This window comes from Leucopleurus acutus (genome assembly GCF_964270905.1).
Source record: "Leucopleurus acutus genome assembly, chromosome: 16".
Classification (NCBI taxonomy): Eukaryota; Metazoa; Chordata; class Mammalia; order Artiodactyla; family Delphinidae; genus Leucopleurus; species Leucopleurus acutus.
In genome coordinates, this window is record NC_139158.1 from 56,247,381 (window position 1) to 56,271,703 (window position 24,323).

Consider the following 24,323-nt stretch of genomic DNA (forward strand, 5'->3'; position numbering starts at 1 on the left):
ATGGACTACAGTCACCAAACTTCCCTAGTCCCATGTGGACAAGATAAATACATTTCCAAGTAAGATTTTTTGCTATGGTATTGTGTTTGCAGTGGCCAGTCCCATGTCAATGGAAGCCACTGGCAGAGGAACCTCCTCTGTGCATGAGAGGAGCTCATGTGTGTGAGAAGGAGAAAGCAACTGAGTGTGGACTAGTGAGAGCATCAGCAAGGTTGCTGCTATAGATAAAAAACATGCCCCCATGGGGCTTCCCTGGTGGCGCAGTGGTTGAGAGTCCGCCTGCCGATGCAGGGGACACGGGTTCGTGCCCCGGTCCGGGAGGATCCCACATGCCGCAGAGCGGCTGGGCCCGTGAGCCATGGCCGCTGAGCCTGCGCGTCTGGAGCCTGTGCTCCGCAACAGGAGAGACCACAGCAGTGAGAGGCCCGCGTACCGCAAAAAAAACACAAAAAACAAAAAAAACATGCCCCCAGAGCCTGGCCATAGAGAGTGAAGTTAAGGAGGTCTTTAGGACATGGCACCCTTAGGGCTTCAAAAGAGATGATGTCCTGGAGGGCTTCCAGGAGGAGGAGTTGGTGCTGGCTGCTCACTGTCTTGTCTGTGGTATACCCCAGGGAAGTCCTGGCTGGGTTGTGTCCCTGTGCTGCTGGGGTTCTGGCTAAAGTGGGCACAGGTGCCCCCTGAATAGCAGGAGACAGTTTCATTGCTTTATATGCACTAAAGTCTTTTGAACTCAGATTTTTGCTGATATGGCAGGGCCTAAGCCAAAATAGACTTTTTTAAATTATAAGTTTGCAGATATATTTTTACATTCTGCACAGGGATTTGTACATATTTTTCTCTATCTTAATGAAATGTTTAATTTATTTGAGACCAAATTGTTTGAATTCCTTTAGACACACTTGGCCATACACAGGCACACCGTTGTGTGAGCTGTGGATCATACTCATCTCTTCACTGATGGATTTCCCCTGGGCTTCTACTGACCAGTACTTTTAAATCCTAGTTTCAGATCTTTGTGTTCAAAAGTATCAAACAGCTTTTGTTTTAGGTTATTTGGAGTCACATTTTTTGCTAATTCACTCCAGCTTATCTAGGTTTAACTTGTCTGGAACTTCTTGGAGTTTCCAGCCAGTTTTGACCTCCTGTGTGGCCCCAAATCTCTCCATTGAATGGCTGGACTTAGAGCGACTGAACTCCCTTGCCTCTTGCCTGAGTATAGGCAAAAGAACACACCTCAGCCTCCTCAAGCCCTTCCCAGGCCTCCCCTCATTCACTTTCAGATAAAACTTGATCACAGCATTTTCAGGTTTGACAGCTCTCACTCTGATCACAAAGGGTGTGACATGCTCTCTCACATTTAGTAGAGCTGTGCTCCCAGGGGGCCACTTGGAAACCAGTATTTAGAGGCCTTGTAAGGTTTTTAAAAAATATTTTTATAAACTAAAAGCACCTAGAATAGATTAAAAAGATAAAAGCACCTAGAAGGGTACATTGCTAGGATTCAGAAGCCCCCTCATGCCCACTTCTAGTCACCACTCCCAAAGGTGAACCACTGTCTGAATTCTGAATTCATATAAATGGAATCATACAATATGTGCTCTTTTGTGTCTGGCTTCTTTCACTCAGCGTAATATCTTTGAGATTCATCCGTGTTATGTGTAGTTCATTCATATTCTCATTGCTGCTCCATTGTGTGACCATAGCTGCCTTTATTCATCTGTTCCACTCTTGATGGGAGTCAGTAAATTTTTAAACACATGATAAGGTCATGTCAATGAAGCATAAGCCAGTGGGACCCAGGCCTGTCCCTTTAACTTTCTGAAATTCTAGGAGTTTCTGAGTCTTGTGAAGGTTTGTAGTGATTGTCCCCTCCTCACTCAGCATGTGTGAGGGAGGAAATGCTGTGGAGAGGCTGGAGAAATCCTGTCTATGGGCTTTTGAAGTGTGTTTGCCTCTATGAATCTGTGATTTATTAAGGCCTGCATATTTAGCTTGGGTTTGGGGAGTGTTGTGAGAGATGCCAACCTTTGTCAGCAGACCAGACCTGCGTTGGTTTTCTGGAGTTGCTCTTTACATCCAGTCTGTTCTAGGTAGTATTTACTCTTGACCTTGACCTTGAACTCTGGGTGTGTGTATGTGTATATGTACACATGTAGACAAACACCCAGACTGGAATGACTGAAGGCCAGCTTAGAGGTGAGAAAAAGAGGGAATAAGTGGCTTCACCTGAGATTGTGACACCTCTTGTATTTTTCCCTTAAGGAACGAACTTCTTCTGCATCTGAAGACCTACAACTTGTACTATGAAGGCCAGAATTTGCAGCTCCGACATCGTGAGGTAAGGAGTCCCAAGGAAGATCTGTGAGGCTCCTTCCCTGGTGGCCAGCCCAGTCTTTGTCTCCACGTCTCCTGGTCTGAGAGTCCCTGCCTCTCCTGCCACAGTGAGGAGCCTCTCGATGCTAGTGATGTTATTGGGAGTCCCTAGAGTTCTTCAGAAGGAGACCCCAGGACCAAATTTGTTCTAAAAAGGATGAGCTTTTCTGTTCTGGAGACATTGCTGCGGCTGTGTGGCTGGGCTAGCGCCAGCCTCAAAAAAAGAACCCTCCCTTTCATGAAATGACTCTTTCAGCTAACTCTCAAGCAGCCTTCCTCCTTTGGGGCAATTCAGGAACTTCACACAGTCCTCTACGTTGACACATCTGGGCCCATGTCCTATTGCTGAAGCAACCTGGACAAGTTACATAAGCTCTGGGTGGTAACTCTTGGCCCTTCCCCACAACTGTAGCAGCCTTCCTCGAGTGCCTTCTTGGAGTGTTCTTTGTTATCCATCTGTCTTTCCCCAGCCCCCATCCTGAATCTAAGCTTATTCATACTGTATCCATTTCTGTAAAGCCTGTTTCAGATAGATGGTGGAGTAATATATACTCAAATGTCCTTGACTGATAAGAAGTTGTGTGTAATACCCTTCTAAACACATTTTCAGGTTGTCAAGCCATGGGGATTTAATTCATAGAAACAAACGGATATCCAGATGGCAGAAGTTCAGCTACTAAGGCAGGCTGGTTGGGAATACTATGTAGTGGCTTTTTGTATGTGCCTCAAACCACACCACATAGGCAAAGTCCTACTTTGGGTTAAATTCTGCCCTACAATCATGTGATATAAACTAATGATGCCAAACTTGACCAGCTAGAAGGCCATATATGACCTGTGCTTAAATAAAGCTTTTCTCCCTAAGATCCCCAAATGCCCTAAAGTTGCTGCACTCTTCTCCTGCCTTCTTTATTACCCCCTCCCTCTCTAAGGATGATCCTGGGGCCCAGGTTAGTTGTTCAGTGAACAAGTATCATCTTCATTTATGTGGCTTGTCCTGAAGATGTGGCCATAGCCCAGATATCAGGTCTTGGCCTGCTTATAAAACATGGGTTCATGCAGGGGACACGGGTTCGAGCCCTGGTCTGGGAAGATCCCACATGCCATGGAGCAACTGGGCCCGTGAGCCACAATTACTGAGCCTGTGCGTCTGGAGCCTGTGCTCCGTAACAAGAGAGGCCGCGACAGTGAGAGGCCCGCGCACCACGATGAAAAGTGGCCCCCGCTTGCTGCAACTAGAGACAGCCCTCACACAGAAACAAAGACCCAACACAGCCATAAATAAATAAATAAATAAATAAACAAAAACAAAAAAACATGGGTTCAGAAAGGTTTTTCTGAAACTCTAGAAAGAAAACCTGACCCTTTAGGCATTGTCCTCAAACCCTCTACTAATTAGTGGCTGGACCATTAGCAAGATTTTGGTCGTTAAACAGCTTTTCTGAGATGTGTCCTATAGGTGATTAAAAGGTTTTATGGTGATTAGTGAGATCCACTTCTTTGGGATAAAACATGCAAATGTTTTTAGAAGCGTTTCACATTTAAATTCTTATCAGTCAACAACCCTTGAGTATAAAGTTGGAATTCTTACAGGATTTATTCACCTCTTGGAGAGTTGTTATGTAGCACATTAGCTAATTATTGGCCTGGGAAGTTCTGCTGTTAAGAAATCTGATTAACACATCATCTCCCAACTCATGATCACACGAAACTCTTTTTAAGGTAACAATTGATCTGGTAGAGGAGCTAGTATTCTGTTAAACAAACTTGAGGAAATATTACTTTAAATCTCCTTCAACCAGTGGGTCAGATTAACATATAACATGTTATAGCTAAAGACACATCACTTTCCATAGTAGGGGAGGGGAAAGTAGCTAGTTTAAGGTTTTAGCTCTTGCTTCTGTTAGCAGGGTTAGTCTCACATACTTTAAGAAATGTAATTGGACTTCCCTGGTGGCACAGTGGTTCAGAATCTGCCTGCCAATGCAGGGGACACGGGTTCAAGCCCTGGTCTGGGAAGATCCCACATGCTGCAGAGCAACTAAGTCCATGCGCCACAACTACTGAGCCTGCACTCTAGAGCCCGCGAGCCACAACTACTGAGGCTGTGTGCCACATCTACTAAAGCCTAGAGCCCATGCTCCACAACAAGAGAAGCCACCGCAATGAAAAGCCCATGCATCGTAATGAAGAGTAGCCCCCACTCGCCGCAACTAGAGAAAGCCCGCACACAGGAACGAAGACCCAACGCAGCTAAAAATAAATTTAAAAAGAAAAGAAAATGTAGTTAATTTCTTTAAAGTCATTAGTATAAAAACAACAAAAAACATTGTTATAATTTGCACATGTCTATGAATTTTGAGGCAACTTTGCCCTGACCTCTGAGGTCAGCTTCAGAGCCTCAGGGGTAGTTTACAAGTGGAGAGAGTGTCTTGGAGCTGGGGTGTGACTGTAACTTGGGTGCACCCAGCTGGACACATCAAGGATGCTGTCAGTTACCCCCAACAACATGGTGCTGGCTTCCTTGAGGCTTTTCTGGGCTCACCCTGCCAATTGTTTTGTGGCAGGAAGAAGATGAGTTCATCGTGGAGGGGCTGCTGAACATCTCCTGGGGGCTGCGCCGGCCCATTCGTCTACAAATGCAGGATGACAATGAACGCATTCGCCCTCCTCCATCCTCTTCCTCTTGGCACTCCGGCTGTAACTTAGGAGCTCAGGGGTGAGTGAAGAGAGATGGGACTGGGGGGTGACCAGGGGTATCTGGGGGTTCCATCTATTCTCAAGCAGGTAAATTCCACCTTCTTCCAGCAAGCCTTGATCCCAGCACCTATTCCCACTGCCCCCTGCCTTCGACTTGGGATGAGGAGAAAGGGGTGTATGTTGGTGTTATTGGGCTTCCATGCCTGTCACCACAATCACTGAGTGAGAGTCAGAGTGATGAGGGGAGATGCTGAGTCAGAGAGGAGAAGCACTAAGGCCTGGGTGAGCAGCATGCCTTCCCCAGCGTGGAGACCCCTAGTCTCTGAGGGGTATCGTAGTGGCCAGCCAGGCCCAGTCTGCAGATTTCTGAAAGAACACCTGATGCCCCAGCATCCTCCCCACTGGGACCACTCCTTATAGAACGACCCCACCCCAGAGACATTTAGGGCTCAAAACTTCTGTCCAAAGCTCTCTGTGTCTGAGGGGAACCTGGAAGAGGAAAAAGAATATCAGGTCCTGTCCAAGCCAGCCAAGCAAGGTCTGCTTCAGGCCACACCTGGAGTTGGGTGGTGGCGTGATGGTCTTGAGAGGTCCCCTCTCCTTGGTTCCCACTGGAAGGTCTGTGAAGACTAAGCCTGTTCCTCCCTGTAGCCAAATGAGTAGTTCAATGCATCTAGTAAGGCACACCCTCTTTACTGTCTTTCTGGGGCTTCAGTTTTTAGGATCAAGTGACTATCCCTTGTTCCATCCTAAAATTTGCTGATACTGAATGCCTTGGGGCCAGAGCGTGGGTGGAGTGCGCCAACCGTTCAGCCAAACCACAGTGATGTTTTTTCTGTTTTAAGTAAGAACCAAGCCCTTTCTGTTGACCCCACTGAACATTTTGTTAAACTCCACAGCCAAATCTATTCTTTGCTAAAGTTGAGAGAAACCTACAATGTGGCCAAAGCCTGTTACTGATCTGGTTTCTTTCCAAGGGAATTTAAGGAGGAAAATCTTTGCCTGTCCCATCAGCGCCAGGGCGTCCAGTCAAGGTTCTCTGGTTTCATCTAACTTTGCCGGTTTTATACTCTGCTTTGTTTTCAGCACTTTCACTGTATTTGGTTTCGAGTGGGCCAAACCCTTTCCACAGCACCAGCCCAGGCCCTGGGGTGTTACATTCTGTTTCCTAAGTGAAATGATTTTTAAAATTCCACTTGACCATGTGGCCTTTGGCTGGCCTACTAAGGGGTCTTTCATGCTATACACTTATTTCTTTTCCATTCCCTGTGGCATCAAGCTGGTCTTGGTTGGTTCTTGAAACCTGCAAATACTTTGAGTTTTCAGGAATGGTAAATAATGTTGTCCCAGTGCCTGCTATAATAAAGTGAATGCCTGAACCACTGTGTTAAGAAGCATGCTGAGACCAGTTTCTGCTTTGGCAATAAAGAGTGCTTTGGACAAGGGAGTGGGAAGGGGCTGCTATGGGTGCCAAAAGTTCACCATTCCTGAGAGGCTCTGCTCAGTTTCATTCTGGGGCTCAGAAGCCCACTGGTTATAATACAATAGGCAGTTCTTTCAGATTTTCAATTTTAAATTGTCTTCACTTAAAATTAGCATCCCTTGGGATTTCCCTGGTGTCCAGTAATTAGGACTCTGCATTCTCATTGCAGATGGCCCAGGTTCAATCCCTGGTCTTAGAACTAAGATCCCACAAGCCACATGATGTGACCAAAAAAAAAAAAATTATCCTATCTCTGCTGAGTCCCAGTGTTACCAAACCACACTTGGGTCTGCTCATCTACGTGCAGTAAAGCCAATTTAGTGACACCAGGTTGTGGTGAAGGAAAGTGCTGCGTTTATTGCAGGTCCAAGCAAGGAGTCCAGGCAGTTAATGCTCAAAAAACCCGAACTCTCCGATGGCTTTCATCGGAGAGTTTTTAAAGGCAAGGTGAGGGGAGAGGGTCGCAGGGTGGTAGATGCTCTTCTGATTAATTGCTGGTGAGGTAACTGGGTGGTATTTCAGGAGTCAACATCATCTGGTTCCAAGGGGTTTGGGGTTTACCTGCTTGTGGTCAGAATGCAGTTAACTTCTTACACCTGGTGTAAGAAGATACTTTTAATATTTGCAAAGCAACTCATGGACATGGCTCAGGGTACTATCTATAGCCCTTGAGGAGGAACTAAATGTCCTTGACTTTGTTTTTTGGCTAAACTGTTATTATCAATATTTTGTCTTGCTTGACTCTTTTCCTTAGTTTCTGCATTTTCTCACTTCTCTGATTAAATTTGTTCTTTGGAACTCAGGGAAGGCCTAGGAGGCTAAAGCTTTTTTACAAACAAGAGGAGCGGGATACAGGGGTCTGTTCCTGGGAAGCCCCCACAGGGTCTGCTTTGTGTCACCAGGGCACCTGCATTCTTCTCAACATGGGATGGTCCTAATTGGTTAAATATTAGTCTCCTTTCTGGCCAAATCCTCTGTTGATTTTCGATGTGTTTCTCTGAACTGCCACTGTACTTTTAGGCTTTGAGGAGTATTTTCCAGCTATCATAGCAATACCAGGTCTCAACTCAGATTGCCTGCTTGTGACCCTTTCTCCAGCAACCCTGAGAACACTGCCATCAGGGCCACTTCCAAAGCTGCCCTGACTCTTGTAGCAGCCAACCTATTACTTTCCATTCCTGCTAGATGGTAGAAGCAATTTCTGAGTTATTCCTCCAACAGAAGTGGGTCTGAACTAGAATCTTGTCCCTAGAAGTAAATGACCATTATTAGGGTTTTCTAAATAAGCTATAGAATTTGTACGTGCTTAGAAACTCAGCACAGGCACCACACAGGTGTTCTTTGTTGTTCTCTGTCCTGGACTTCATGTTGCTGCAAATACTGGGAACAAGCATTTTCTCCCTCCAGAACTCCCCTTCCCTGCCCAGTGCTTAGCCCAGGAACTGGACCAGCCTCGTGAGACACTCAGCACAGCCTACCATGTCCTTTGTGACCTGCTGTGTGCTGGTACCCAGCCTTGCACAGGCCAAGTGCTCCCTTTGTATGAGTGGGGTGGGGTGGGACTGGGGGCGTTCTTCTGCAGGGGCTGAACCTTTTGTTTGTTTTCTGCTCACCAGCACTATCCTGAAGCCCCTCACCATGCCCAACATTCCAATCTCAGAGGTGGATGCCCTGCCTGAGAATGATCAGACATCAAGTCCCACAGGTACATGCATGGTGGGAGGATCCTCTAGTTTGGGGCCGACTGTGTGAAGACTGATGTGATGAATGTTGTTCACTGTTACTTATGTTTTGAAAACAAAATTCACACGGTTCAATATTCAAAACTTATTAAAAAAAAAGAATTGAAAGTTTCCCATCTCATCCACCCACTGAGTTTCCCTCCCTAGAAGCAAACTGAAGGCATTCTTCCCAAGATACTCTTTGCAATCACAAGGAAATACACACCAACAAAGCTTAATGGTTGGATGTCATTTCTTTTCTTCCCATTTTAATGTAAGTGGCTGCATTTTGCACATCCCTTTTCTATTAGTTTGTCTTGAGGATTGTTCCATACAAACCCATGGAGAACTTCTGCATTCTTTACAGCTCTGCTGTATTACATTGTATGAAAAAAATAATAATTTAATTGCTCCCTATTGATAAACATTTAAGTCATCTTTAGTCTTTTAGACAAACAAAAGTGTAGAGTGTCCTTATACATGTCTCATTTCACACATTTGTCAGTGTCTGTAGGATTCTTTGAAATCGAATTTCTGGATCTGAGACTATGTGCATTTGCAATTTTGTTAGATATTGTCAGTTCGACATTATCTTGCAAGTCCTTATATTGTGCTTATCCTGTGCAGACATTGTTCTAAGCGCTTTAAATGAATTAACTTATTTATACCCTCACAACAATCTCATGAGGTGGGTGCTATTGTTATCCCCATTGTATGGATGAGGAAACTGAGGCACAGAGAGTTAGTGATATATGGTGTTGGGAAGGAAGACAGTTTTCTCTACCTTCTAGGTTCTTCTGGCTGGTCTAAGAATTAAATTGACATGAGACAGATTAACAGGAGAAAATCAAACAAAAGTTTAATAACATGTAAACTTGGGAGAGACCCAGAAAAACTGAGTAACTCACCAAAATGGTTGATGCCCTCACCTATTTTTGTGTCTGTGTTTGAAATTTATTTTATTTTTTTATTTTTTTACATCTTTATTGGAGTATAATTGCTTTACAATGGTGTGTTAGTTTCTGCTTTATAACAAAGTGAATCAGTTATACATATACATATATTGCCATATCTCCTCCCTCTTGCGTCTCCCTCCCTCCCACTCTCCCTATCCCACCCATCCAGGTGGTCACAAAGCACCGAGCTGATCTCCCTGTGCTTTGCGGCTGCTTCCCACTAGCTATCTATTTTACGTTTGGTAGTGTATATATGTCTATGCCACTCTCTCACTTTGTCACAGCTTACCCTTCCCCCTCCCCATATCCTCAAGTCCATTCTCTAGTAGGTCTGTGTCTTTATTCTCGTCTTACCCCTAGGTTCTTCATGACATTTTTTTTTCTTAAATTCCATGTATATGTGTTAGCATACAGTATTTGTCTTTCTCTTTCTGACTTACTTCACTCTGTATGACAGACTCTAGGTCCATCCACCTCACTACAAATAACTCAGTTTCGTTTCTTTTTATGGCTGAGTAATATTCCATTGTATATATGTGCCACATCTTCTTTACCCATTCATCCGATGATGGACACTTAGGTTGTTTCCATCTCCTGGCTATCGTAAATAGAGCTGCAATGAACATTTTGGTACATGACTCTTTTTGAATTATGGTTTTCTCAGGGTATATGCCCAGTAGTGAGATTGCTGGGTCACATGGTAGTTCTATTTGTAGTTTTTTAAGGAACCTCCATACTGTTCTCCATAGTGGCTGTACCAATTCACATTCCCACCAGCAGTGCAAGAGTGTTTCCTTTTCTCCACATCCTCTCCAGCAGTTATTGTTTCTAGATTTTTTGATGATTGCCATTCTGACTGGTGTGAGATGATATCTCATTGTAGTTTTGATTTGCATTTCTCTAATGATTAATGACATTGAGCATTCTTTCATGTGTTTATTGGCAGTCTGTATATCTTCTTTGGAGAAATGTCTGTTTAGGTCTTCTGCCCATTTTTGGATTGGGTTGTTTGTTTTTTTGTTACTGAGCTGCATGAGCTGCTTGTAAATTTTGGAGATGAATCCTTTGTCAGTTGTTTCATTTGCAAATATTTTCTCCCATTCTGAGGGTTGTCTTTTGGTCTTGTTTATGGTTTCCTTTGCTGTGCAAAAGCTTTGAAGTTTCATTAGGTCCCATTTGTTTATTTTTGTTTTTATTTCCATTTCTCTGGGAGGTGGGTCAAAAAGGATCTTGCTGTGATTTATGTCATAGAGTGTTCTGCCTATGTTTTCCTCTAAGAGTTTGATAGTATCTAGCCTTACATTTAGGTCTTTAATCCATTTTGAGCTTATTTTTGTGTATGGTGTTACGGAGTGTTCTAATCTCATACTTTTATATGTACCTGTCCAGTTTTCACAGCACCACTTATTGAATAGGCTGCCCTTTCTCGACTGCATATTACTCCCTCCTTTATCAAAGACAAGGTGACCATATGTGTGTGGGTTTATCTCTGGGCTTTCTATCCTGTTCCATTGATCTATATTTCTATTTTTGTGCCAGTACCCTACTGTCTTGATTACTGTAGCTTTGTAGTATAGTCTGAAGTCAGGGAGCCTGATTCCTCCAGCTCCATTTTTCGTTCTCAAGATTGCTTTGACTATTCGGGGTCTTTTGTGTTTCCATAAAAATTGTGAAATTTTTTGTTCTGGGTCTGTGAAACATGCCAGTGGTAGTTTGATAGGGATTGCATTGAATCTGTAGTTTGCTTTGAGTAGTAGAGTCATTTTCACAGTGTTGATTCTTCCAATCCATGAACATGGTATATCTCTCCATCTGCTTGTATCATCTTTAATTTCTTTAATCAGTGTCTTATGATTTTCTGCATACAGGTCTTTTGTCTCCTTAGGTAGGTTTATTTCCAGATATTTTATTCTTTTTGTTGCAATGGTAAATGAGAGTGTTTTCTTGATTTCACTTTCAGATTTTCATCATTAGTGTATAGGAATGCAAGAGATTTCTGTGCATTAATTTTGTATCCTGCTACTTTACCAAATTCATTGATTAGCTCTAGTAGTTTTCTGGTAGCATCTTTAGGATTCTCTATGTACAGTATCATGTCATCTGCAAAACAGTGACAGCTTTACTTCTCTTTTCCGATTTGGATTCTTTTATTTCTTTTTCTTCTCTGATTGCTGTGGCTAAAACTTCCAAAACTATGTTGAATAAGAGTGGTGAGAGTGGGCAACCTTGTCTTATTCCTGATCTTAGTGGAAATGCTTTCAGTTTTTCACCATTGAGGATGATATTGGCTGTGGGTTTGTCATATATGGCCTTTATTATGTTGAGGAAAGTTCCCTCTATGCCTACTTTCTGCAGGGTTTTTATCATAAATGGGTGTTGAATTTTGTCAAAAGCTTTCTCTGCATTTATTGAGATGATCATATGGTTTTTCTCCTTCAACTTGTTAATATGGTGTATCACATTGATTGATTTGCGTATATTGAAGAATCCTTGCATTCCTGGAATAAACCCCACTTGATCATGGTGTATGATCCTTTTAATGTGCTGTTGGATTCTGTTTGCTAGTATTTTGTTGAGGATTTTTGCATCTATGTTCATCAGTGATATTGGCCTATAGTTTTCTTTGTGACATATTTGTCTGGTTTTGGTATCAGTGTGATGGTGGCCTTGTAGAATGAGTTTGGGAGTGTTCCTCTCTCTGCTATATTTTGGAAGAGTTTGAGAAGGATAGGTGTTAGCTCTTCTCTAAATGTTTGATAGAATTTGCCTGTGAAGCCATCTGGTCCTGAGCTTTTGTTTGTTGGAAGATTTTTAATCACAGTTTCAATTTCAGTGCTTGTGATTGGTCTGTTCATATTTTCTATTTCTTCCTGATTCAGTCTTGGCAGGTTGTGCATTTCTAAGAATTTGTCCATTTCTTCCAGGTTGTCCATTTTATTGGCAGAGTTGCTTGTAGTAATCTCTCATGATCTTTTGTATTTCTGCAGTGTCATTTGTTACTTCTTTTTCATTTCTAATTCTATTGATATGAGTCTTCTCCCTTTTTTTTTTTTGATGAGTCTGGCTAATGGTTTATCAATTTTGTTTATCTTCTCAAAGAACCAGCTTTTAGTTTTATTGATCTTTGCTATCGTTTCCTTCATTTCTTTTCCATTTATTTCTGATCTGATCTTTATGATTTCTTTCCTTCTGCTAACTTTGGCGTTTTTTTGTCCTTCTTTCTCTAATTGCTTTAGGTGCAAGGTTAGGTTGTTCATTCGAGATGTTTCCTGTTTCTTAAGGTAGGATTGTATTGCTATAAACTTCCCTCTTAAACTGCGTTTGCTGCATCCCATAGGTTTTGGGTCGTTGTGTGTCCATTGTCGTTTGTTTCTAGGTATTTTTTTATTTTTCTCTTTGATTTCTTCAGTGATCACTTCGTTATTAAGTAGTGTATTGTTTAGCCTCCATAGTTTGTATTTTTTACAGATCTTTTCCTGTAATTGATATCTAGTCTCATAGCATTGTGGTCGGAAAAGATACTTGATACAATTTCAATTTTCTTAAATTTACCAAGGCTTGATTTATGACCCAAGATATGATCTATCCTGGAGAATATTCCATGAGCACTTGAGAAAATAGTGTATTCTGTTGTTTTTGGATGGAATGTCCTATAAATATCAATTAAATCCGTCTATTTAATGTATCATTTAAAGCTTGTGTTTCCTTATTTGTTTTCATTTTGGATGATCTGTCCATTGGTGAAAGTGGGGTGTTAAAGTCCCCTACTATGAATGTGTTACTGTCGATTTCCCCTTTTATGGCTGTTAGTATTTGCCTTATGTATTGAGGTGCTCCTTTGTTGGGTGCATAAATATTTACAATCGCTATTTTTCCTTCTTGGATCGATCCCTTGATCATTATGTAGTGTCCTTCTTTGTCTCTTCTAATAATCTTTATTTTAAAGTCTATTTTGTCTGATATGAGAATTGCTACTCCAGCTTTCTTTTGGTTTCCATTTCCATGGAATATCTTTTTCCATCCCCTCACTTTCAGTCTGTATGTGTCTCTAGGTCTGAATTGGGTCTCTTGTAGACAGCATATATATGGGTCTTGTTCATGTATCCATTCAGCCAATCTGTGTCTTTTGGTGGGAGCATTTAATCCATTTATATTTAAGGTAATTATCGATATGTATGTTCCTATTCCCATTTTCTAAATTGTTTTGGGTTATTGTAGGTCTTTTCCTTCTCTTGTGTTTCTTGCCTAGAGAAGTTCCTGTAGCACTTGTTGTAAAGCTGGTTTGGTGGTGCTGAACTCTCTCAGCTTTTGCTTGTCTGTAAAGGTTTTAATTTCTCCATCAAATCTGAATGAGATCCTTGCTTGGTAGAGTAATCTTGGTTGTAGCTTTTTCTCCTTCATCACTTTAAATATGTCCTGCCAGTCCCTTCTGGCTTGCAGACTTGCTGCTGAAAGATCAGCTGTTAACCTTATGGGGATTCCCTTGTGTGTTATATGTTGTTTTTCCCTTGCTGCTTTTAATATGTTTTCTTTGTATTTAATTGTTTTTTTTTTTTTTTTTGTGCTACGCGGGCCTCTCACTGCTGCAGCCTCTCCCACCGGGGAGCACAGGCTCCGGACGCACAGGCCCAGCGGCCGTGGCCCACAGGCCTGGCCGCTCTGTGGCATTTGGGATCCTCCTGGACCAGGGCACGAACCCGTGTCCCCTGCATCGGCAGGCGGACCCTCAACCACTGCCCCACCAGGGAAGCCCTGTATTTAATTTTTGACAGTTTGATTAATATGTGTCTTGGCATGTTTCTCCTTGTATTTACCCTGTATGGGACTCTCTATGCTTCCTGGACTTGATTAACTATTTCCTTTCCCATATTAGGGAAGTTTTCAACTATAATCTCTTCAAATATTTTCTCAGTTCCTTTCTTTTTCTCTTCTTCTTCTGGAACCCCTATAACTTGAATGTTGGTGCATTTAATGTTGTTCCAGAGGTCTCTGAGACTGTCCTCAGTTCTTTTCATTCTTTTTTCTTTAGTCTGCTCTGCAGTAGTTATTTCCACTATTTTATCTTCCAGGTTACTTATCCGTTCTTCTGCCTCGGTTATTCTGCTATTGATCCCATCTAGAGTATTTTTAATTTCATTTATTGTGTTGTTCATCGTTGCTTGTTTCATCTTTAGTTCTTCTAGGTCCTTGTTAAATGTTTCTTGCATTTTCTCTATTCTATTTGCAAGATTTTGGATCATCTTTACTATCATTACTCTGAATTCTTTTTCAGGTAGACTGCCTATTTCCTCTTCATTTGTTAGGTCTGGTGGGTTTTTATCTTGCTCCTTCATCTTCTGTGTGTTTTTCTATCTTCTCATTTTGCTTATCTTACTGTGTTTGGGGTCTCCTTTTTGCAGGCTGCAGGTTCGTAGTTCCCGTTGTTTTTGGTGTCTGTCCCCAGGGGGTAAGGTTGGTTCAGTGGGTTGTGTAGACTTCCTGGTGGAGGGGACTAGTGCCTGTGTTCTGGTGGATGAGGCTGGATCTTGTCTTTCTGGTGGGCAGGTCCACATCTGGTGGTGTATTTTGGGGTGTCTGTGGACTTATTATGATTTTAGGCAACCTTTGTGCTAATGGGTGGGGTTGTGTTTCTGTCTTGCTAGTTGTTTGTCATAGGGTGTCCAGCACTGTAGCTTGCTGGTCGTTGAGTGAAGCTGGGTGCTGGTGTTGAGATGGAGATCTCTGGGAGATTTTTGCCGTTTGATATTATGTGGAGCTGGGAGGTCTCTTGTGGACCAGTGTCCTGAAGTTGGCTCTCCCACCTCAGAGGCACAGCACTGACTCCTGGCTGCAGCACCAAGAGCCTTTCATCCACACGGCTCAGAATAAAAGGGAGAAAAAGTAGAAAGAAGGAAGGAAGGAAGGAAGGAAGGAAGGAAGGAAGAAAGGAAGAAAAGCAAGAAAGAGGATAAAATAAAATAAAGTAAGATAAAACAAAATAAAGTTATTAAAATAAATAATTATTAAGAAAAAAATGTTTTTAAAGAAAAAAAAAAAGGACGGATAGAAGAACCCTAGGACAAATGGTGACAGCAAAGCTATACAGACAAAATCTCACACAGAAGCATACACATACACACTCACAAAAAGAGGAAAAGGAGAAAAAATAATAAATCTTGCTCTCAATGTCCACCTCCTCAATTTGGGATGATTCGTTGTCTATTCAGGTATTCCACAGATGCAGGGTACATCAAGTTGACTGTGGAGCTTTAATCTGATGCTTCTGAGGTTGCTGGGAGAGATTTCCCTTTCTCTTCTTTGTTCGCACAGCTCCTGGGGCTCAGCTTTGGATTTGGCCCCGCCTCTGCGTGTAGGCCCCTGAGGGCGTCTGTTCTTCGCTCAGACAGGATGGGGTTAAAGGAGCAGCTGCTTTGGGGGCTCTGTCTCACTCAGGCCGGGGGAGGGAGGGGTGCGGATGTGGGGCGAGCCTGCGGCGGCAGAGGCTGGCGGGACGTTGCACCAGCCTGAGGTGCGCAGTGCGTTCTCCCGGGGAAGTTGTCCCTGGATCCTGGGACCCAGGCAGTGGCGGGCTGTACAGGCTTCCCGGAAGGGAGGTGTGGAGAGTGACCTGTGCTCGCACACAGGCTTCTTGTTGGCGGCAGCAGCAGCCTTAGCGTCTCATGCCCGTTTCTGGGGTCCGCGCTGTTAGCCGCGGCTCGCGCTTGTCTCTGGAGCTCCTTTAAGCAGCGCTCTTAATCCCCTCTCCTCGCGCACCAGGAAAACAAAGAGGTAAGAAAAAGTCTCTTGCCTCTTCGGCAGGTCCAGACTTTCCCCCAGACTCCCTCCCGGCTATCCATGGTGCACTAACCCCCTGCAGGCTGTGTTCACACCTCCAACTCCAGTCCTCTCCCTGCGCTCTGACCGAAGTCCGAGCCTCAGCTCCCAGCCCCGCCCGCCCCGCGGGGTGAGCAGACAAGCCTCTTGGGCTGGTGAGTGCCGGTCGGCACCGATCCTCTGTACGGGAATCTCTCCGCTTTGCCCTCCGCACCCCTGTTGCTGTGCTGTCCTCCGTGGCTCCGAAGCTTTCCCCCTCCGCCACCCGCAGTCTCCGCCCGCGAAGGGGCTTCCTAGCGTGTGGAAACTTTTCCTCCTTCACAGCTCCCTCCCGCTGGTGCAGGACCCGTTCCTATTCTTTTGTCTCTGTTTATTCTTTTTTCTTTTGCCCTACCCAGGTACGTGGGGAATTTCTTGCCTTTTGAGAGGTCTGAGGTCTTCTGCCAGCGTTCAGTAGATGTTCTGTAGGAGTTTTTCCACGTGTAGATGTATTTCTGGTGTATCTGTGGGGAGGAAGGTGATCTCCGCGTCTTACTCTTCCGCCATCTTCCCGATTGATGATGCCCTCACCTTAACTGCCATCTTCAGCTAAAGACAAAAGAGGATGTTGGGGGTAGTGATTTGGGACTTCAGGGGAGGAAGGCAATTCACATGGAGATGGAAAACAAACGTTTGGTAAACAAATGTTTGCTGGGCCTGCAAAGACAGTGTGACACAGGGTGGACTCTGATCTCTAAGAGTTTCCCTCACCACATTTAGCCCATATTCTTTGCAGATGTCTCTGGTGATAACTCTAGTCCAGTAATAAGCCCGCTATCTAAATTCTTTAGGCAGTTAGGGGAAAAGGCAGAGTTTCTTCCTGAGTTTTTTGACTGAAAAATTGTTCACAACCTAAAAGTTTAGATTTATGTTTTATTCAGCGAATATTCTTAGGACTTCAAGCCTGGAAGGTAGGATCTCAAGTAACCCTGAGAGAACTGCTCTGAGGAGGCAAAGGGGGAGCTAGGATACATAGGAGTTTTGCAACAAAGGGCAGGTAGTTTGAATGTCAAAAGATTATTGTTAATTAAAGAAAACCAGATATCCCAAGTTAAGGAATTTAGCTCTTTTCTGTGTATGGGAAGATGCAAGAGTCTGGGCTCATTGAAATCATTACTTTGATAGGAACCTCAGCTATTTGGGGCCAGTATCCTGTGTTTTCACGTCCTGAGTTTCCTCAGGGGTTACCGTGGGGAGTGGCTGCAGTGTAATGGCTGCTAGATGGCAGGTGTTCTTTTCCGTCCTGAGTCCCCTTAGAGCTAACCAGCTCACCATCGCCTGTGGCTGCAATCTCTGATGACCGTGATATCCTTTGTTTACTGATATAGCAGGCTATATTTCATTTATCAGTCTTTTGGGGCTTGATTGTTTTCAGCATGCCAGAGACATTCGGGGGTAGCAAGTTTTGCTCCCCTACAATGACAGTGGTGGAGCTGGGGTTTGAACCTAGGAGTCTGTGCTCTGAACTTTGTCACTGTACTGCTTCTTGGTAAATTATGCATCATGTTTTTCCCCCAGCAGGAAATACTGTTTTTATAAAATATATTTTTGAGGAAGCTGTAGGTGCTGTAGCATAGGTCCGGAAGAGGGTACTCTGTGCACACTGCCACATTCCAGGTCCAAGCAGACAGAGCTCATCTTCCCCTTCCTTCTCAGACTCCAGGGCCCTGAAGTCCCTGCAGGAAGACACCCCACAACTGATGCGCACACGCAGTGATGTTGGGGTACGTCGTCGTGGCAATGTGAGGACACCCAGCGACCAGCGGCGAATCAGACGCCACCGCTTCTCCATCAACGGCCATTTCTACAACCACAAGGTAGAGGCGATAGGGTGGCAGGGGGCAAGCGCCAGCTCCAGTGGGGGCAAAACCCCTTCCTGGACAGCTGCCACCTCAGGGCTGCAGACTCCTGGGAAGCCACTCAGTCTTTGGGTCGTGAGTGGGCTGCAGGCTCTGCTGGCTCTGAGAGAGATAAGGGCCTCCCGATCAGGAGCCCTCCTAAATGATGGTGTTGTAGGAAAAAATGGGGTGCAAGAGGATGGTCATGTCCTAGGTCTCAGGTGAGTCCGGTGGCCCCAAGGCAATGGGTCGTTCGGGAATATGAGAGCAGCCCTGGGCTGTGGGGGTGATTAGTTTTTATGGGCTGGGTAATTTCATAGGCTAGTAAGTGGGAGGAGTATTCTGTCTTGGAGAAGGGGTGGGGATTTCCATGAATTGGGCCACCACCCACTTTTTGGCCTTCTATGATCGACCTCGGAACTGTCATGGCACCAGTGGGTGTGTCATTTAGATGCTAATGTATTACAATGAGTGTATAATGAGGTGAAGGTCTACTGGAAGTCAAATATTCTGCCATCCTGGGCCTAGTAGGTTCTAACCAGTTTTTGTGGTATACTGTTCTTAATGGCTGTGTCATTCTTTTAATGGTTGTGCCCTGCCCCCTTTCTTCCTGGCTCAGTGGGTGAGATGTGAGATGACCCCACAAACAGCCCTCATCAGAAACCCCCCATCCATGTGTTACTCTCTTTCTGCACCATGTGCCTCCAGCTGCTATGTGGCCTGACTTCTCTGTGAGTTAAGGGCTGCCCTGAAACAGCTGCAGAACTCAGATCACCCACCCCACCCCAAGCTAGTTGACTCTTCTTCCTTCCTGCTGCTTGGTTTGAATCTGGCCCCAGAAACAAGTGCATCATGGAAGAGTGGTCACAGACCTCCTCATGTTGAAGTCGTAGTAGAAGGGGCTTTGTGCATGTTTTATTTGGAGGGAGTGCCTCCCTTATCTGGTCCTCTTTCCCTCCTCAGCGCTGCCATTTGGCAAGCTCAGATCCCTCAAGCCTTCTGCGGTGGGGTGGGTGCGAGCTCCTGAGCTAGGCAAAGCCCAGGGCTCTTTACTGACATCAAAGCCCAATGCTTCTATGTTGTAAGGGACAGAGGACTCTCAGGGAGCACAGGTTGAGTGCCATTGTCCCTGTCCCTTTACCCCAGGTAACAGGGCCAGGACACCTGGGTTTTAGTGCCCCATCCTTGTCTGTACACCCACTCTGAGCTGGACCCCTCTATTGACAGACGTCGGTGTTCACGCCAGCCTATGGCTCCATCACCAATGTCCGCATCAACAGCACCATGACCACTCCACAGGTCCTGAAGTTGCTGCTCAACAAATTTAAGGCAAGTTCCCTCTGCTGGCTGGCCTCAGACAGTGGCATGTGTGCCTTGGGGCCCCAAAAGTGTAGAGGTGGGGGCTATGGAGAGTGTGTGGTAAGGGGGGCACAGGGCAGAGAGGGTTTAGGTTCTTTAGACCCCACGACATCAGCATCACCTGGGAGCTTGTTAGAAAAGTAGGTTCTCAGGCCCCCCTCTCCCCCAGATCAGACCCACTGAAGTGGAAACTCAGAGATGAGACCAGGGAACCTGTTCCACAAGGCTTACTGGGATTCTGGTGCCACTGAAGCCTGAGAAGCACCAGCCCTCAGGTGCTTTATGGGCCTCCAGAGAAGGACCCTGGACCTGATGACTGGTTCAGGGCTCCGTGCACATATCGACTTCTGTGCATTTGGGGAACCTACTTTGATGAGCCTTCAATAGATGTGAAAATTATAGTGCATGAGTGTTTTTGAAGTCCTGTTGCTCTGTATGTTTTCCACAATACCCTTCTAAGTCTTTTGGAAACCAGGTATTCTTATTTCTAACAGAAGCCAGTGTGTCCTAGTGGTTTAAAGCATAGGCTCTGGGTTTGAATCTCTATCTATCACCTGCTGGTTGGAGGAGTTGGACAAGTGACTTAAGCTCCCTGTGCTTCTGCCTCACCATCTGTAAAATAAGGTTAACAGGACCCCATTACTGGTGTCAACTGAAAAAAAATTGCACAACCTAAAAGTTGAGAGTTATGTTTTATTCAGCGAATATTCTTAGGACTTCAAACCCAGAAGGCAGCATCTCAAGTAACCCTGAGAGGACTGCTCCAAGGAGGTGAAGGGGAAGCTAGGATACATAGGAGTTTTGTCACAAAGGGCAGGTAGTCTGAATGTCAAAAGATTATTGTTAATTAAAGAAAATCAGATATATCAGGTTAAGGAATTTAGCGTTTTCCTACATATGGAAAGATGCAAGAGTCTGGGCTCACTGAAATCATTCCTTTGATACACACCTTAGCTATTGGGGGCCAGTATTCTGTTTTCTCACCCTGAGTTTCCTCAGGGCTCACCGTTGGGAGTGGCTGCAGTCTGATGGCTGCAAGATGGCAGGTATTCTTTGTTTCTTTCCTGAGTCGTCTCAGGGCTCACCAGCTCACCATCGGAGGTGGTTGCAATTGCTGATGACTGTGACATCCTTTGTTTACTGATATGGCAAGCAATATTTTATTTCTCACTGGGTTGTCATGTTAGATGAGTTAAAACATGTAGAGTTTGTTAGAACTGTGCCTGGCATGGTGCAATAAATGTTAGCTCTTATTACATATTATTATTGATAATGTTACCACCCCATTTCCTCACCACCTTTAAATGCTGTAGATAAATAGCCCTCCCCTCAAAAGAGCCTATCATTTATTTAGCTTTGCAGTGTTCAAGAAGAAGAAATGGCCACAGTTAGGATATGTAAATATATGCTTTCAGCAAGTATCTTTTGCTCCTTCCTGATTCAGATCGAGAACTCAGCGGAAGAGTTTGCTTTGTATGTGGTCCATACCAGTGGTGGTAAGTATAAAGAACACAGTATACTTAAAACTTTTAATTAAGTCAAAATAGCAAGTTAAAAAAAAAATCTCTGCCTCATTTGCTTGTTGCTTGGGTTTTGGAAACTTCCAAATGTTGTTTGCCTCCAAGGCTGGTGAGCTTGCTGGATGAGTCCACCGGGGAATGCCATATACGGTCAGTAAACTAACCCTAAAACATAACTGCCTATTAAAAAAAGAACTGGATTTTCTCAAAGCACAGAGAAAACCAGATTCTCCAATGCAGCATCTTCCAAAGGGCTTGAGGCATGGAAGTATTGTTGAGGGGTAGGGGAGCGGTAACAGTTGCTTTGAACTGTTGAATTGTTCGTTTACAAATCAGTCTCCTGACTTGTATGGCTACATCTCCTGAGGTGCCTGGTCCATTTGGGCCCTTGAGTTGACAACCACTTAAGGTGAGAAAGACCTCAGGCAACTCAGGGCTGCTCCTGGCTGTGTGTGGTTCCAGAGAAGCAGAAGCTGAAGAACACTGATTACCCCCTGATTGCCCGGATCCTCCAGGGCCCATGTGAGCAAGTCTCCAAAGTGTTCCTGATGGAGAAGGACCAGGTGGAGGAAGTCACCTATGATGTGAGTCCCTTTTCAGTCAGATGTCTGTCCCCAGAGGGTGGGGGATTTGGTTGGATAAACTACAACTGGGGTATAGCTTGGCTTTTTGACCAATGATCAGGCCCTGTTTTGTTGCTATTTCTCAACACCAGGTTTTCTTGAAACAATAATGAATGCAGAAGCTAGGTTGAGGGTGTGCCCTGTGGGGGTTAACTGGAAGAAAGCTCAGGCACAAAATGATTTCCATAGAAGGAATACATTTCTTGAGGCTTTCTGGGGTACTTAAGAGGGCTGAAAAGTTTCTGCAAACCTTTTCCAAGCAACTTCAAGGAGTTAGCAGTGATTTTATAGCTTTTGCTATAGCAACAAACTTCCCCAAGTCTTAGTCACTTACAACAGTAAACATTTACTTTCTTGCTCCAGATTCTGTAGGCTGGTAGCAGCGGTTCTGCTTTAGATTGTGGGTTCAGTTCAGGTAGACATTGCATGTCTTATTCAGAGACCGAGGGTAAGAGGCAGTGGCTACCTAGGTATGCTTCTCATGGCAGATGGCTGGAATGCAAGAAACCATGTAAGCTCCTTTGAAGCCCCCACCTGGATTTTATGTATATCACATCCACACACCCATTCCATTGGCCAGAGCAAGTCACATAGCTGAGCCCACCATTAACAGCGTGAAGAAACATACTTCTCCCACAGAGAAGAGTTGGTAGAACAGGGTGAGGGTTCTGGTGAGGGAGGAAGAGTGGCTGCTTAACTTCAGCTCACCTGGGAGCCACCCCCAGGCTTATAGCCTCTCAGGAGGCAGTTCACATTTGGATGCCTGTTTGAGCCTTGAGGCACAAAGCATCATTCTGAGCCGTGGTTCCTTAATTTCTCTTAGGGGAGAGCAGAGAGGTTTATTGAATATTATGTGTTCCAGTCTTCTCTGCATGCCTGACAAGAGAAAGTGCTTTTCTATGTTTGACATCACCTCTCAGGGATTGGATACATGAGATGAAAAATGAGAAGTTATGAGATGAAGTTATCATGTAAATGAAGTGATCTTCATCATAGACTCTATACCAGCCTTGAGAAGAATGAGGCTTGGCTCCTGCCTTTAAGGAAATCCCGGATTAGTGCAGAAATAGATTTCCCAAGGCTTTGTGCCTTATATGAGAGAGATGCCAAAAAAAATTAGAATAGTGCTGGGAGGGGTCTTGCACCCCAGACTTACTTTTTTCTCCCCAGGTGGCTCAGTATATAAAGTTTGAGATGCCTGTCCTTAAAAGCTTCATTCAGAAGCTCCAAGAGGAAGAAGATCGGGAAGTAAAGAAGCTGATGCGCAAGTAAGCATAGCCCCTGGGGTGGCTGGTTGGGTTTCTCCTGAGGCCTCAGTGAGAAGAGTCTCTGTTCAGGAACCTTGCAGGGGCTGTGAGGAGCTGCTGTCTGGGCCTGGGACTGTGTTCAGGGGGCTTCCCATTGACAATGCCAGATCTCAGATCTCAGGTGGGGACTTGAAACATCGGTGTGTTGGTCGTTCTGCTTCTCGTTCAACTTCTCATTTTGATGTGGGACATAAAATTGTTCCAAGGATTTCAGGAAGGTTGTCTCGGCAGTGGAAATTTGAGCAGAGTAACCCTAAAATCCCTTCCTCACATCCTTTCTCCCTTTTTAACATTTCTCTTCTGGAAATTGCATTTGGGTTGAAAAGTCCAGTACTAAAACTTCGTTCTGGGGAGGATTTTGTTATTTTTTGGTCATGTTTAGTCATAAAGTAGAGCTGCGTTTCATAGATATGGCAGAAAAATTGATTTTTTTGCCACTAAAGTCAATGCTACATTTTCTGTGTTGATGATAATAATATGATAGCAGTTAACATTTATTGAACACTTACTATGTGCCAAACTTTTAAAATAGTTTTGCTGTACAATGCAAAGCCACGTTAGCCCTGCATTAACAGTGCCCGCTCCAGTATCTGAATTACCATAATTCAGGGAAGGGATGAAAAAACCATACTCACCACTAAGCCATGGACCTCCATGCCTGGTAGTTGCTATAGTGTCTTTGGCAAAATGCAGATACTGATATTAGATTGAACCTTATGAAGTTGTCATTTTTTTAGGCTCCCCCAAAGTGGTAAAAATAATGGCAATTTCATATGGTCCAGCCTAGGTGAGGATTATATGATACTCTATGCATAGTACCTTGAGCATAGTAAGCACTCAACAGAGGGAATCCCTATTACTGTTCTTGTTATTTCACCTTCTCATTCTTCTCCAGACTTTTTAATCATAGTAAAATAATTAGCTTGGAGTGAGCCTCTTCAGTCCCTTTCATCCTGTTGTGGAAATGAACACAAGTAACGAAGTGGTTCAAGAGTGGGCCAGTGAGAGAAGCAAAGGGTTGGGACACTTGGCCCACACTGTGACCCAAGTGATGGGGGAGGGTCATGAGAAGGAGTGTGTTGCTTTCTGCTCTCCACCGAAGCTGTTCTGTCCCCAGGTACACCGTGCTCCGGCTAATGATTCGGCAGAGGCTGGAGGAGATAGCCGAGACCCCAGCAACAATCTGAGCCACAGGGAGGGGATCCAGACGCCGTGGAGGGCATTGTTGACCTGAGAAGACTCACAGGAAGCTGGGCGCCTTCCATGGAAACGTTTAAATGCAAACCTTTCCAGCTCCCAAACCACCATGGAGAAGCCAGCAGACAACTAACTCCCTGACCTTTTTTTCCCTGCTCCTTTCCTTTACTCACGAGGACTTTCCATTTTTATTATAAGAAGAACCCAAAATGTGTGTGTGCACGTGTGTGTGCACATGGTACACATCCACATGCCCACATGATATATTCACATGCAATTCAATTCCAAGCAGCCAGCACAGGTGCTATGAGGCTGGCAGATATTCTGTTGTGGGCAGGAAAATCAGAGGAGTCACCGATCTGAGGGGTTTTAGGTTGAAGAAAAGATTTCT

The 24,323-nt window shown here is 44.5% G+C and overlaps 1 protein-coding gene across 1 annotated transcript; it reads left to right on the top strand.

The window, feature by feature from the left end:
* RASSF2 (Ras association domain family member 2) lies at positions 1–23,948 on the top strand (the record flags this gene model as incomplete). Its single annotated transcript, XM_082856433.1, has 10 exons — positions 1–59; positions 2,266–2,341; positions 4,944–5,095; positions 8,176–8,264; positions 17,745–17,905; positions 19,154–19,255; positions 20,730–20,781; positions 21,268–21,389; positions 22,599–22,696; positions 23,853–23,948. 10 exons carry the CDS (start codon positions 1–3, stop codon positions 23,920–23,922), a joined length of 981 nt encoding a protein of 326 aa, XP_082712559.1. The 3' UTR covers positions 23,923–23,948.
* Positions 23,949–24,323: the final 375 nt, after the last annotated feature.